The sequence below is a fragment of the Haliaeetus leucocephalus genome, unplaced genomic scaffold, assembly GCF_000737465.1.
Source record: "Haliaeetus leucocephalus isolate CR32 unplaced genomic scaffold, Haliaeetus_leucocephalus-4.0 Scaffold229, whole genome shotgun sequence".
Classification (NCBI taxonomy): Eukaryota; Metazoa; Chordata; class Aves; order Accipitriformes; family Accipitridae; genus Haliaeetus; species Haliaeetus leucocephalus.
Genome location: NW_010972665.1, coordinates 8,647,317 through 8,658,900, shown reverse-complemented (window position 1 = coordinate 8,658,900; position 11,584 = coordinate 8,647,317). Strand labels below are relative to the sequence as shown.

The window sequence follows — 11,584 nt, the reverse complement described above, 5'->3', positions numbered from 1 at the left end:
ACCCAATGGCGCTCCCAAAAATGGTCCCTTTTCTGGGCTTTGCTGTATCGACAAGTGAGAACACAGTGCTCAGTCCTGCAGGCGTGTGCTAGCCCCAATATAAACTGAAATATGTGCATATTTACTGGGTTATTCATTGTTTAGTAATATCAGGCATGTTGCCAACAGTTCAATAATTGCTTGATCAAACTAGGAGTTTTTAGAAGAAAGTAAAGCCTTTTAATAGTATCACTATATATTTTTAGTATTCTTATATAGGAGGCTTGCATTCCATTAGCACAAGGAACTGTTTTTAAGTATTCCCAGCTCCCTGTGAGGAAGTAAATTATTGCTAATTCCTGGTCAGATAACAGTTATCTTGCCTGTGGTGCAGGTCCCCCAAAAGTATATTTGCTTTTTTTCTTGCACAAAAGCCACAGATTGCCCTAGGAAGATGTTTTGATGGGGCTCCCTGAGGGAAGAAATGCTGTCCGTATGGTTCCAGGAAGCAATAAGCACCTTCATGAAAATAACTCAAGTCCCCATCCTTAATCCCTGCCTATCCTTTTTTATCTGATGGACTCAGCGAGGGCTGGAAGATCACAGTGGGGCTGAAAACAAAAGGGAGTTAACAAGATGTGACCAGTCAATGGATAAAACAATAGGCGAAACCCTCCACGTTGTCTAGTGCCCAGGTGTCCTTCCCATGCACAGGTAGCCATGTGGATCGTGGTGAGTTTGCTCTGCTGCTTAACGCTCGGAGGGCTGCCACGGGCGGGCGGCTCGTGCCCATCGCAGTGCAGCTGCGCCTTCCACAGCCTCAGCGAAGGGACGAAAGCCAGGTATGCTGATACTCTCTCCAGGGGGGTTGCTGCTCTTTCTCCGGTTGTCGGGGATTTTATTTCTTCTCCTCTGTAAGGATGCTTGGAGGAGAAAATATTGCATCCAGACTTTGTGTCCGTTATTTTTCCAGTCGCTTTGCACTCTAGCTTTATTTGCAGAGGATTAGCTTCTGAAAACACAGTAAGCTGATTTCAGAGAAAGCTTTTGGGCATCTCCTCTGTGAGAACAGAAGTGACATAATTACTGCTGGTGCAATGTCAAAAAGGGAATAAAATTTATAAAACATTTTCTTTTTCTTTACCTTTGTGCTGAAAATGCTAGTTTTAAAAGGCTTTATTCTGCTTTGCTGGTTTGTTTCTGAAGTGTAACTAGATTTGGTTCATGTTGTGGTACCAAAAAGTGCAATTCCATTTACTTAAAAAATCCTTCAGTTGGAGATTTTAGCAAAGCGATAGAGTCTAGATGAGAATGAACCAAAAAAACTAGATGATGATGATGATGATGATGATGATGATGATGATGATAATAATAATAATATAAAATAAGATAATTCTCAGACCGGAAACTTTCAGTTAAAAAAGAAGACAAGACCAGAAGGACATCCATTTTTGAATGCAACGCCATTTTACAGACATTTCTCTGGAGGACTGTAATAAAAAGTCTTTCTGAAGGGTAATCATAAAGTAATGATCTGACTTAATGAAATACAGGCTACAGTTTTATAACGTGATGTTCACAGTAGAGGAAGTTTTGTGACAGAGATACAGTATTTGCAAAATCCTTTGGAAGAATTTTTTTCTAGACAAGACCACAGTACTGAAATGAAAGGGTCTCCCCTATATTTTGGATCCCCATTAAATAGATCTGATTTCTTATCTCTGTTATGGTGCTATAGATTTCATACCAGAAACTTTCTCAGTAAGAAGCGGGGTAGAGAGACAAGTAGTCTGCAATTGCTAAAAGGGAGTGCAAAAGCGGGAGAGGCAATTATTGCTCCATAAATGTCACAGTTCCTGTGGGAATTTCCTCTCAGTGACTGGGAAAAGCTGTAGTGTGTTTTGGTAAGATATATAATGAGGCAAATATCCATTAGTCCCTTAAGGAGCATAATGTCACCTTTTTTTCTGCATTATGATTCATATTTCTCACTAGTAGAAGGAGATTATCCCATAGATTAAATGTTTAGTGCTCACTGACATCGTTTAGGGACACTTTGAGAAGTACAGTTTTACTGCCATAGTGTCTCTGTTATCAAATGCTTTGTGTCATGCCTACACACAAAAAAATGTTTTATTGAAAGAGGATTTCTGGATTTTTCTTATTTGATAGATTTTTCTCATTTGATAGATTTTTCTCAAATGATATTCCTCAAAATCTCAACTTTCAGCTGAGGGTGGGCAGGATTTAATGCCACAATAGAAGTGCTGGGTGAGAGTAATGTACTATGATTTGATTATAAATTAACAATTTAACTGTAGGTTCAAATAACATTTAACTCCAGGAAACTTGCATGAGCAGTTCTGTGATGTTATTTGTTTTTGTTGATAGTAGAGGAATAATTGCTTTCAGCCAAAACCAATCTGGTTTTGGCAGCTTTCTAATATTCTGTTTATCAGCCAGGCAGTGTGATAAGAAAATGTTACTTGACTGATCACATTACATTTCTTACCGTATCTTGTTTAGCATGTGGAGTGGGACATGCCTATCTAACCACTTACCTTTTGCAAGGTGGCTTTGTATTTTATTAAGAACTTGCCTTTCTCTCTTTGCTGATAGGCAAATTAAAGTGCAGTCTGAGAGACCTGTTTTGTCTCCCTTCATTCCTCATGGCTACCTACAATCCCACATCTTGGCAAAGTCAAAGAAGTCACAATTTTTTGTACAAAGGCTGTGAAAATACAGCATTGCGTTTTCGTGATTTGACCTCTAGAGATTAGAAATGGGAAGGAATGATTTGGACACATAAATCTGCCTTGCTTTTAGTATAGCATTTTCCAAAGAGTTAATTTTCTGCACTTTCACTTTCATAACTGTATATGCCTGCGGTGCGGTGACTGCTACCATCTGTACACACCTTCCAGACTATTTCATAGTAAAGCAGAGCTCGCTGTAGTGTATGCTGTTGTTAGTTGACTTTCTGATTCTCACTTCACGAACCAAAGATCTTGTGCTGTATTTAATCTATATTACTTCCTGCCATCCCACACATCAGTAAGGTTTCTTTTCAAATGTCTTTTATTGTTCAGTTTATGGATCCTTTCGTTTTAACATGGACTAGAGTCCTCTGTTGTGCATGAATGTTGTCACTGCTGTCTATTATAAGTACTCAAAACAAAATTGAAAGAAAAAAAAGCAGGAACACTATATGGGCCAGACTCAGACTCACACCACTCCACGAGAGGCACAACACTGCAACCTCTGCAGTCAAGAGGTACACATGAATTTCTGCAAGTTGATGTACTTCTGGTTATGATGTAGCGATCAGCAGCAAGTAAAAAATGACAAGAAGAAATCTTATGAAAAAAGAAAGGCAGATCAAAATCTTGCATTAAAATAAAGTTTCAAAACTTTTTCAAAATACAAGAAAGTAACATATGTGTTTGTGTTTCCCCACCAGAACAGTGCTGTGTAATGACCCGGAGATGACCCTCACTCCTGTGAACATCCCTGTAGATACATCCAAGCTTCGGATAGAAAAGACAGCCATCCGCAGGGTGCCAGGAGAGGCTTTCCATGGACTCCACAACCTGGAGTACCTCTGGATGCCCTATAACTCCCTGGCCAGCCTCAGTGGGATCACCTTCAAGGGCCTTCGTCGCTTGCAGGAGCTGAGGCTGGATGGGAACGACTTAATATCATTCCCCTGGGAAACCCTGGCTGACATGCCACAGCTAAGGCTTCTGGATTTACACAACAACGAACTTACCTCGATCCCTCCAGATGCTGCTCGTTATGTCAAGAATATCACATACCTGGACCTGTCTAGCAATAAGCTGATGACTCTTCCTCAGGCTCTTATTGCCACCTGGACCAACCTCCAGGCCGTTCCTTACTTCCCCAACGATAACTCCAAGATCATCCTAGGTAAGAGAAGTGCCTGTCATTTTGCAGGGGCACAAATGTCAAGAGCTCCGCATCTTATTGCAGCATTTTCACCCACTGTGTTTACCACAGCAAGTACACTGCTGGGTACAATTTAATACCCCATATAAAGTGTTCAGATTCATTTACACATTAACAAACTCACCTCAGGCTCCCCACACCTGCTTATTACACCATAAACTTCATCACTTGCTTGAATTTTTGTAACAGAAAACTGGTGACTCTTGCTCAAGGCCTTTTTATTTATTGACACTGCCATTTCTGACAGAAATACAAGTACGATTAGAGCTGCACATCATTCATGTGCTTTTTTCTAATAACAGTTACTATGGAATCGATCCATTTTAAGCAGCATTAAATAAAAAGGTGTATATTTATTATGTCCAAATTAAAGAGAAATAAAGCTATCACTGAGCATAAAATCTGGGTCAGGACTGCCAGTTTGTCTCTTCCCAGAGCCTTGTTTATCTGTTCACACAGAATTAAACCCTAGTCTCCCCAAAGCCACCAAGATAGTGCTGCCTTCAAGGGCAGTTATAAAGTTACAAGAATCCATCTTTTGGTGCCAATTCTGGGCTTCTCAGAAGTATGGCTTTGGGGCAATTGTCCATTTTTGTGTCAGAGGGCATATTACAAATGACTGTCTTGAATCCTGTCAGTTGCTGTACCCCCAGAGGAGGTTTCAAGCACATTTACTAGTTCAGGGGATTACTACTTAGCCTTTTAGCCATCGTGACTGGTTCAAATCCACAGTGGGTTGATGATGGTTCAGCGTTGTTGCCATCTGCTGTCTTCACTTGCTATGAGCTGACCCAGCTCCACTGAGTGCGTTTGATCTGCGGGGTGTATGCATCTGCGTGTACTGCCTCTACAGCCATGGATGTGAATTCAGGCACTTGCTGATAATCTCATCAGAGACATTGCGAGTTTTCTCTCACTCTGGGAAGTACCTGCTGCTCTTCGCTGGATAAATTTAGGGGGGTAAATTTTTAAAACCAGATTGCAGTGGAAAGAGACACAAGACTTTAAAAATACTCAAATTGCCACCTACAAAGCTTTTAGTGTCCTTAGCAGATGTTGTTTAAGGTTTCATTAGCATCAGGAGAGGAGCAGGTGTTTCATCTTCTTGCTTTGCCAGATGCAGTATCAAGTTCTTTAAGCCAAAGCTGGCTGTTTGGGATTGCCCATTTCATTTGTGGCATGACAAGACACTGCCTAGATCATACTCTTCGTTTATTTTTTAGAGTCAAGTTACGTGTAAAAATGTCATTCCATTCAATATAGATTAGGAGAGTATTTTGTTGAGAACAGATCATGCCTTGATGCTTGTGGCCAACCTGAGTGTTTGCATAGTCAGCTGTGCACAGGTTGCTTGTGCCAGGATCCTAAAAAATTCATGTAGGCAAATGAGTATAATGCTAAGATTAATATGGTAATGTATAAATGCTCCAGCTCCCAGGTCCTATCCTGTTGACACCCATAGGGACCAGGTATATGAAATGCATGTCCCTCGCAGGAGCAGAATAGGAGAACACAGCTGCATGTTTCTGTTTCACTCTGCTCATGACTGTTTCTCATGGAGGCATAAAAAAATCCATGAATAATAAAGAGTCACCTCAGTCCCTTCCTTTGTCTACAGCGCATCATTGTGACTCCTCTTCAGAGCCCTTGCTTGTAGACTATTTCAAGAAGAGGTACTTCCAGCGGTAGCTTGCTAGCTGATAGTGTCTGCCAAGGCTGCAAGCATTCGCACGTGAGGATTGCCCACGTGAGCCCACAGCACTGTGCTGTGCAGGGCAGCAAAGGGCTCACTGGGTCTTTGGGGGTGCTGTGGCATCAACTGCAGCTGGGGGGCCTGCCAGGGAATCTGGAATAAATTGTTATCTAGTGCATGAAGTCAGAAGTAAGCTGCTAGCAAAAATGCCATAAACCAACAAAGCCAAGCTGCACTTTCATTCTTTATTTAGTCCCCTTAACTTTAATATATTAATTTGTAAAAAGTGCCCTCCCGCCAAGGCCCACCAATTTCCAATCCCCTTCCAAGCCCAGGGAAGATGGTATGCAATGGTCTCAGAAGAGATTTTTCAACAGAATCTTTAAAACAGTTTAGCTGAGACCTCAGGGGCTTTTGATCAACCCTCTGTTTCTGTTGTCTCTAGCAAATTTAAGCAGACCCTTGATGCTCATGGAGCCTTGTGATGCACCCTCTGTGCCTGTGTCAAAACTTGGTTCTTGCCAGAAAGCTGCTGCTTGCATGACTGCTGCTGCAGTGTGCCAGGGGCCAGCAAGAGTGGGCACCGTAGGGTGGGCAGCTGTCGTTTCCTCCTGCCAGGCATCGAGGGAGTATTGGTACTTTACTTTCAGGCAGTTGCCAGCCCCAAGCCATGTCCTTGGGCTGCCTGTGGAAAAGAGGAGGTGAAGCCCCCTTGGAGGGAGCAGACTGGGGTTACATGGTTTAAATATCCCTAGTGCCAATTCCGCTAGCTGAAGTCATTAGAGACCGTAAACTGTCCATAGGACAGGTGAATGTGAATATTTGTAAGTAGGATGACACAGATTTAATCAAAATGCAGCAACTTCTGTTCATGGATATGCATTGCTCTAGTTCCAATTCTGCCTTTTCAGTACAATCTTCACCAGACTATTTTTAATAGAGTAATGTCTCATTTTTTTCAGCTTTTGAGTTCAATAGGTGCACACTGGGATAGCAGAAAGAAGAAAAAGAGAAACATTCTGGGACTGAAACAGGAGTGTGTTCTTCAATACACTCCTTTCTATGTGTATATTCTTGATATAGTTATTGTCTGTTTATGTTCTTTTATATACCATAACATGTATATTATTCAATTTAATCCTTAAAACAGTTCTTTCCTCTTATCAAGTGTAAATTAGCATTTCAGGAAAAACAACTGATTACTAAAATAATGAAAATAATAACTTAGAATTACAGGGCTGGAAGAGAACTCTTACAGTCAAGTGGGATCACCTACACCTATTGCAAACCTGACAGTTGGCATGACAATCTAGCTAATATTTTAATAATTCTTCAGTGAGAAGAATTTCCTGGCTTGTCTAAGGAAGAGACTCCATAGTCTTTTCATACCAAAAAAATCCACACCCCAAAACAAACCAACCCTCCCCAATGGCTACTTGTTTTTTCCACCCTGAAACCAAATGTATATATAATAACTTGTTTTGCTTCTTTATGTGCATAAATAGCGATGTTTCCATGATATGAATAATCCTGCTTTGGACTTATAGAATATGATTTCAGCTCCAGATTTTGAGATACTTTAGCAAGCCATATTTATTCCCTTCTACTAACAGGCAACTATGGGATCCATCAAGCTCAGCCAACAGCAGTGGGGCAGGCCCCCCCCCCCCCCCTTCCCATATCCTTGCACATGCACAGGCAGTCCTTGCAGGGCAGATTAGGAGCCTATTACAGTTGGTCCTGCAGAAAAATAGAAACAAAAGTAGCAGAAACAAAAGGTGCTGTTGGAGTGACTTAGTGCTCTGATTTATTTTGACAGGCTTGCAAGACAATCCTTGGGTATGTGACTGCAGTCTGTATGAAATGGTCCATTTCCTAAATTTCCAGTCTCCTAACATAGCATTCATTGAGCCCAGGCTGAAATGCTTCACCCCCCGGAGCCTTGCAGGAGTCCTCTTCAGCCAAGTCGAGCTAAGGAAATGTCAAAGCCCCGTGGTACATACGTCCGTAGCCAAAGTAAAGACCATCCTGGGCAGCACTGTGCTACTGCGATGTGGAACGACGGGGGTGCCCATTCCTGAGCTCAGCTGGAGAAGAGCTGATGGTGCTCAACTAAACGGCACAGGTGGGTTTGGTTTAAGCTTTTCTCGTACACATGGAATGAGTGAGGGGCACCTGCACCTTTATTGTCTACAGACTGTTCAGCAAATGGAAGCTTCTATGACAATAGATCCTTCCCACTGATAAAAGACACCCAAAAAAGAAAGTAAGCAGTGCAAAATTAAGATTCACTATAATTCACAATAGTATCATGTATAATTCACTATTGAATTGTGATTTTCTGTAGACTATAAAATTACTTACATGTTGATGTAAATATCATCAGATAAATGTATACTATCATCTGTAAAAAGCTGGTTTTGCTTTGTTTCATAACAACTGTGGCAGTGAGACAAGTCAAAGGGTTTTCTGCAAATATGTTGGAGCTGAAGAAATGAAATATGTCCAGCTGTAGCAAGAGGCTGTTTTAAGTTAATTAGTTAGTTGTTCAGTCACTGAAAAGGCTTCCCACTGAATTATTTTATGGGTTTTTGAGACTAATGGTGAGCCACTGTTAATTGGTTAGTAAACATCTCTGGCAGAGAGGTGCCTGATGTGAATTCAACTGGGATTCAAATCTGCTGTGGCAAAGAAAGAAAAAGGTGGCAAACATGCAACATTGCTGATATATTAAAAGAGAAAAAAGCCACTAAACTGCCGAAGGATACCATACTTCAGTGACAATGCTTCCAAGAAATGGTTTCTTTCTAATGGATTGACAAGGGCTCTTTGGAAAATGCTCTGTGGGAGAAATACTGACCAGGTCCCTCTTCTGTGCTCACCCCTTTTGTGGGGGGAAGCCTTCAAACAGCCACTGTTTTTGTGACTGATCACGTTTTAATTTCCATTTACAAGAATAGTTGGACCTAAAATTGCAATGTTGGTCCTTTAATGTGTGGGCAATTTAGAGAAGAAACCTTTGCTGCACTCAAGGCAATCGTCCTTAGCTTTTTGCCCTAGAGGTTTTAGGTCAGGACCTGAACCTTCATCCCTCCAACCTCCCCCGAATGCTACTGTATCCTAGGCCTGGCCCTGGCTTTCATAGAGGGTCTAAACTCATCAGATAAATCGCTAAGCATGGGGTCTGAGCTTCAAAGGGTTACAGGACTCCTCGGTGCACAGAAACAGGGGAGAGAGCATTTTTCTTTCACAGCAGTAGAACCACTTGTAATAAATATCCTTATTTTGGGATCCGCACAAGTCATTGCCCTGTTGTGCATGATGTGCAGGATGTAGCAGAGCTGCTCCTCATGATGGTAATGTCTACCCATCATGCTGTGAACATCCCTCCTACACTTGAAAGAGAGCCACAACAAAAAAACCAAAACAGAGAATGCTTTCCTGAAAGCGTATGTTGAGTTTACTTTGAGCTACAACTGAGAATGATGTATTTTGTGCCCCATTAAATCGGACTTTAGCACCTTTCAATAAAAAGTTGGCTGAAAATACACATTATTTCTCAGCAATGGCAGCTTCTGTGCCAATGCTATATGACTGTTTGAAATGTTGGTGTTCTGAATGGAAAGGAGTGAGAAACAGCCCACAGTTTGTATGTGTGGGCAAGTGCTGTAGGAAGACCAGTAGCTTTATGTTTTTTAATATACCCATTCAGTAAATAATTAAATTGAAAAAGTAACTTCTGCTGCCATTGTATTTCACTGCCACTGGAATGTGCCCTGGTTGCCAAGGCTGGATCCCGACTCCAGGAGGGCTTGGGAGAAGTTTGCATCCTGTCTTACCTTTGCTTTTCAGACATCTTCCTGGTTTACCTTTCAACGGGAAAGGGCAGAGATAGTATGTGCTCATCCTAAGGAGGCTGGTTAAATAACAAAGGTACTTTACCCTTCTGCATGACGCCAGCTCTTTTTTCTGCACAAATAGAAAACAGCAAAAAAAGCTAGTGTTAGCCTCCTGGTAAACCAAGTGAGAAAATCAACACTCAGCTGTGTACATACTGTTCAGTAGTAACTGATCAGACTTCCCCGTGTTTGGCTCAATATAAAAACCTGCACTAATTTAGCAGTAAAAGGGATATTCTTTTTCAGCTATTTTTCTCCATATACTCTAGACTAGTCTATATATGGTTTTTAGAAGAAAATCTCCACTGTTTGTATTTTCTGTGACTCAGAGTACTGCATCTAATGTTCAAATACATTGTGTTACTGCCTACTCCTTCCACTCTTTCAAGTATTGTAGCTACCTAAGAGCTTTTAAGCTTTTTTTTTTTTTTTAATGGAAGAACCTTTACTGTTTTGTTTTCAAACTGTACATCACTTTAGAGGAAATAGCATCAAAGGCTTCAAGTATATTCAGTCTGAAGCAGTATAAATCACAACATAAAATGATTTTAGTGTTACTGTCCTTTTCTTGGATTTACTTGGATTTTGTAATGTTCTTGATGGCAAAAAGAAATGATGATTCTACTGTATTGAGAGACATTTGGCTAATTAAATCTTAATATTTTACAAAACATGTTACTGATTCTATTGATTATTGACTATTTATTTTACATTTTTCCTTCCCTGCAGTTCACCAAGAGATTTCCAGTGATGGCATGAGCTGGTCTATTCTGGGCCTGCCTGTAGTCTCTTATCTTGACTCTGGAGAGTACATATGTAAAGCAAAGAATTTTCTGGGGGCAACAGAGGCGTTCATATCCCTCATCATCACAGACTCAGAAAGCACAGATGACCCCAACTCTAATGCCAAAGGCGCATGGAGCGGGAAGGCGAGTGGGATGGAGGCAGCTGCCTACAATGACAAGCTAGTGGCCAGGTACATTATCACCACCTCCACTGTGCCTACCCTGGGGTCTGGAGTGGGCACCGGAGAGGGCCTCCTCCTCCCAGATGTGGCCCAGGACAGCAACCCCAGAAACCTGCTGGTGAGCCCGCCTACCGGTCAGCAGGAGCCGGAGCGAATGGTGAGGTCTGTCAGGGTGATAGGAGACACCGACCAGAGTATCACCCTGGCCTGGAAGGCACCTCTGGCAAAGAACACAACAGTGTTCAGTGTCCTCTACGCTGTCTTTGGAGAGAGAGACATGCGGCGGATCAACGTGGAGCCAGGGAAGACCAAGGTCACCATTTATGGGCTGCTGCCAAAGACCAAATACATCATGTGTGTCTGCGTGAAAGGGCTGATCCCCAGGAAGGAGCAATGCATCATATTTTCCACAGATGAAGTTGCCAGTGCAGGAGGGACCCAGAAGCTCATCAATGTGGTTGTCATCAGTGTGGCCTGTGTCATTGCTGTTCCTCTGACGCTGGTGGTCTGCTGTGGAGCACTGAAAAGGCGCTGCAAAAAATGCTTTGTGCGGAAACCCAAGGAAATTCAGGAGTCCTATGTCACCTTTGAAAGCCTGTCTCCTGGGGCCAAGGTGAAAGGCGTGGAAGGAGAATACTTGACTAGACATACCCCCGATGAGTCGAACAGGCTGCTCTCTGCCCGATCCAGCGTGGACTCAGAAGCAATACCAAAGATAGAGGGGCAACCTAATGAATACTTTTGCTGAAAAAACTAGGCTGATTGTCAGCTTGCTGGTGGAAAGCACGTTGCTATATACACGACTCTGCTCCAGCACTGCAGGCTACCTTGTCAATGCTTCTGTCTCCGACATGTTCTGGAGGAGGATGCAAGAGGGTAGATGGTGCCCAAGCTTTACAGAAACATGTTGCTCATCCCACTTGGGGTTTGCTGTTTTGTACCCGGTCAAAAGCTTCTGTGATAATGGCCTCGTTCTCCTGGACCACTTTTATTTTTGTAAAATGAAGCATGCACACTGAGTGTGAGGACATTAAGCAACATTTCTGAGCGTGCTCTGCTTGGTGTTGTTTAGTACCTGCT

At 42.2% G+C, this 11,584-nt stretch overlaps 1 protein-coding gene across 1 annotated transcript; it reads left to right on the top strand.

Moving 5' to 3' along the window:
• The first annotated feature begins 646 nt into the window (after nucleotides 1-646).
• LRIT1 (leucine-rich repeat, immunoglobulin-like and transmembrane domains 1) lies at nucleotides 647-11,252 on the top strand. Its single transcript, XM_010567852.1, has 4 exons — nucleotides 647-821; nucleotides 3,440-3,906; nucleotides 7,458-7,763; nucleotides 10,267-11,252. Exons 1-4 carry the CDS (start codon nucleotides 700-702, stop codon nucleotides 11,250-11,252), a joined length of 1,881 nt encoding a protein of 626 aa, XP_010566154.1. The 5' UTR covers nucleotides 647-699.
• The last annotated feature ends 332 nt before the right edge of the window (nucleotides 11,253-11,584 follow it).

Excerpts from the sequence above, each read along its gene's own strand:
- LRIT1 (XM_010567852.1), top strand. The coding sequence starts at position 700 with ATGTGGATCGTGGTGAGTTTGCTCTGCTGCTTAACGCTCGGAGGGCTG. Across the intron at positions 822-3,439 it reads AGCGAAGGGACGAAAGCCAG|AACAGTGCTGTGTAATGACC; the intron begins GTATGCTGATAC and ends TTTCCCCACCAG. Across the intron at positions 7,764-10,266 it reads TGCTCAACTAAACGGCACAG|TTCACCAAGAGATTTCCAGT; the intron begins GTGGGTTTGGTT and ends CCTTCCCTGCAG.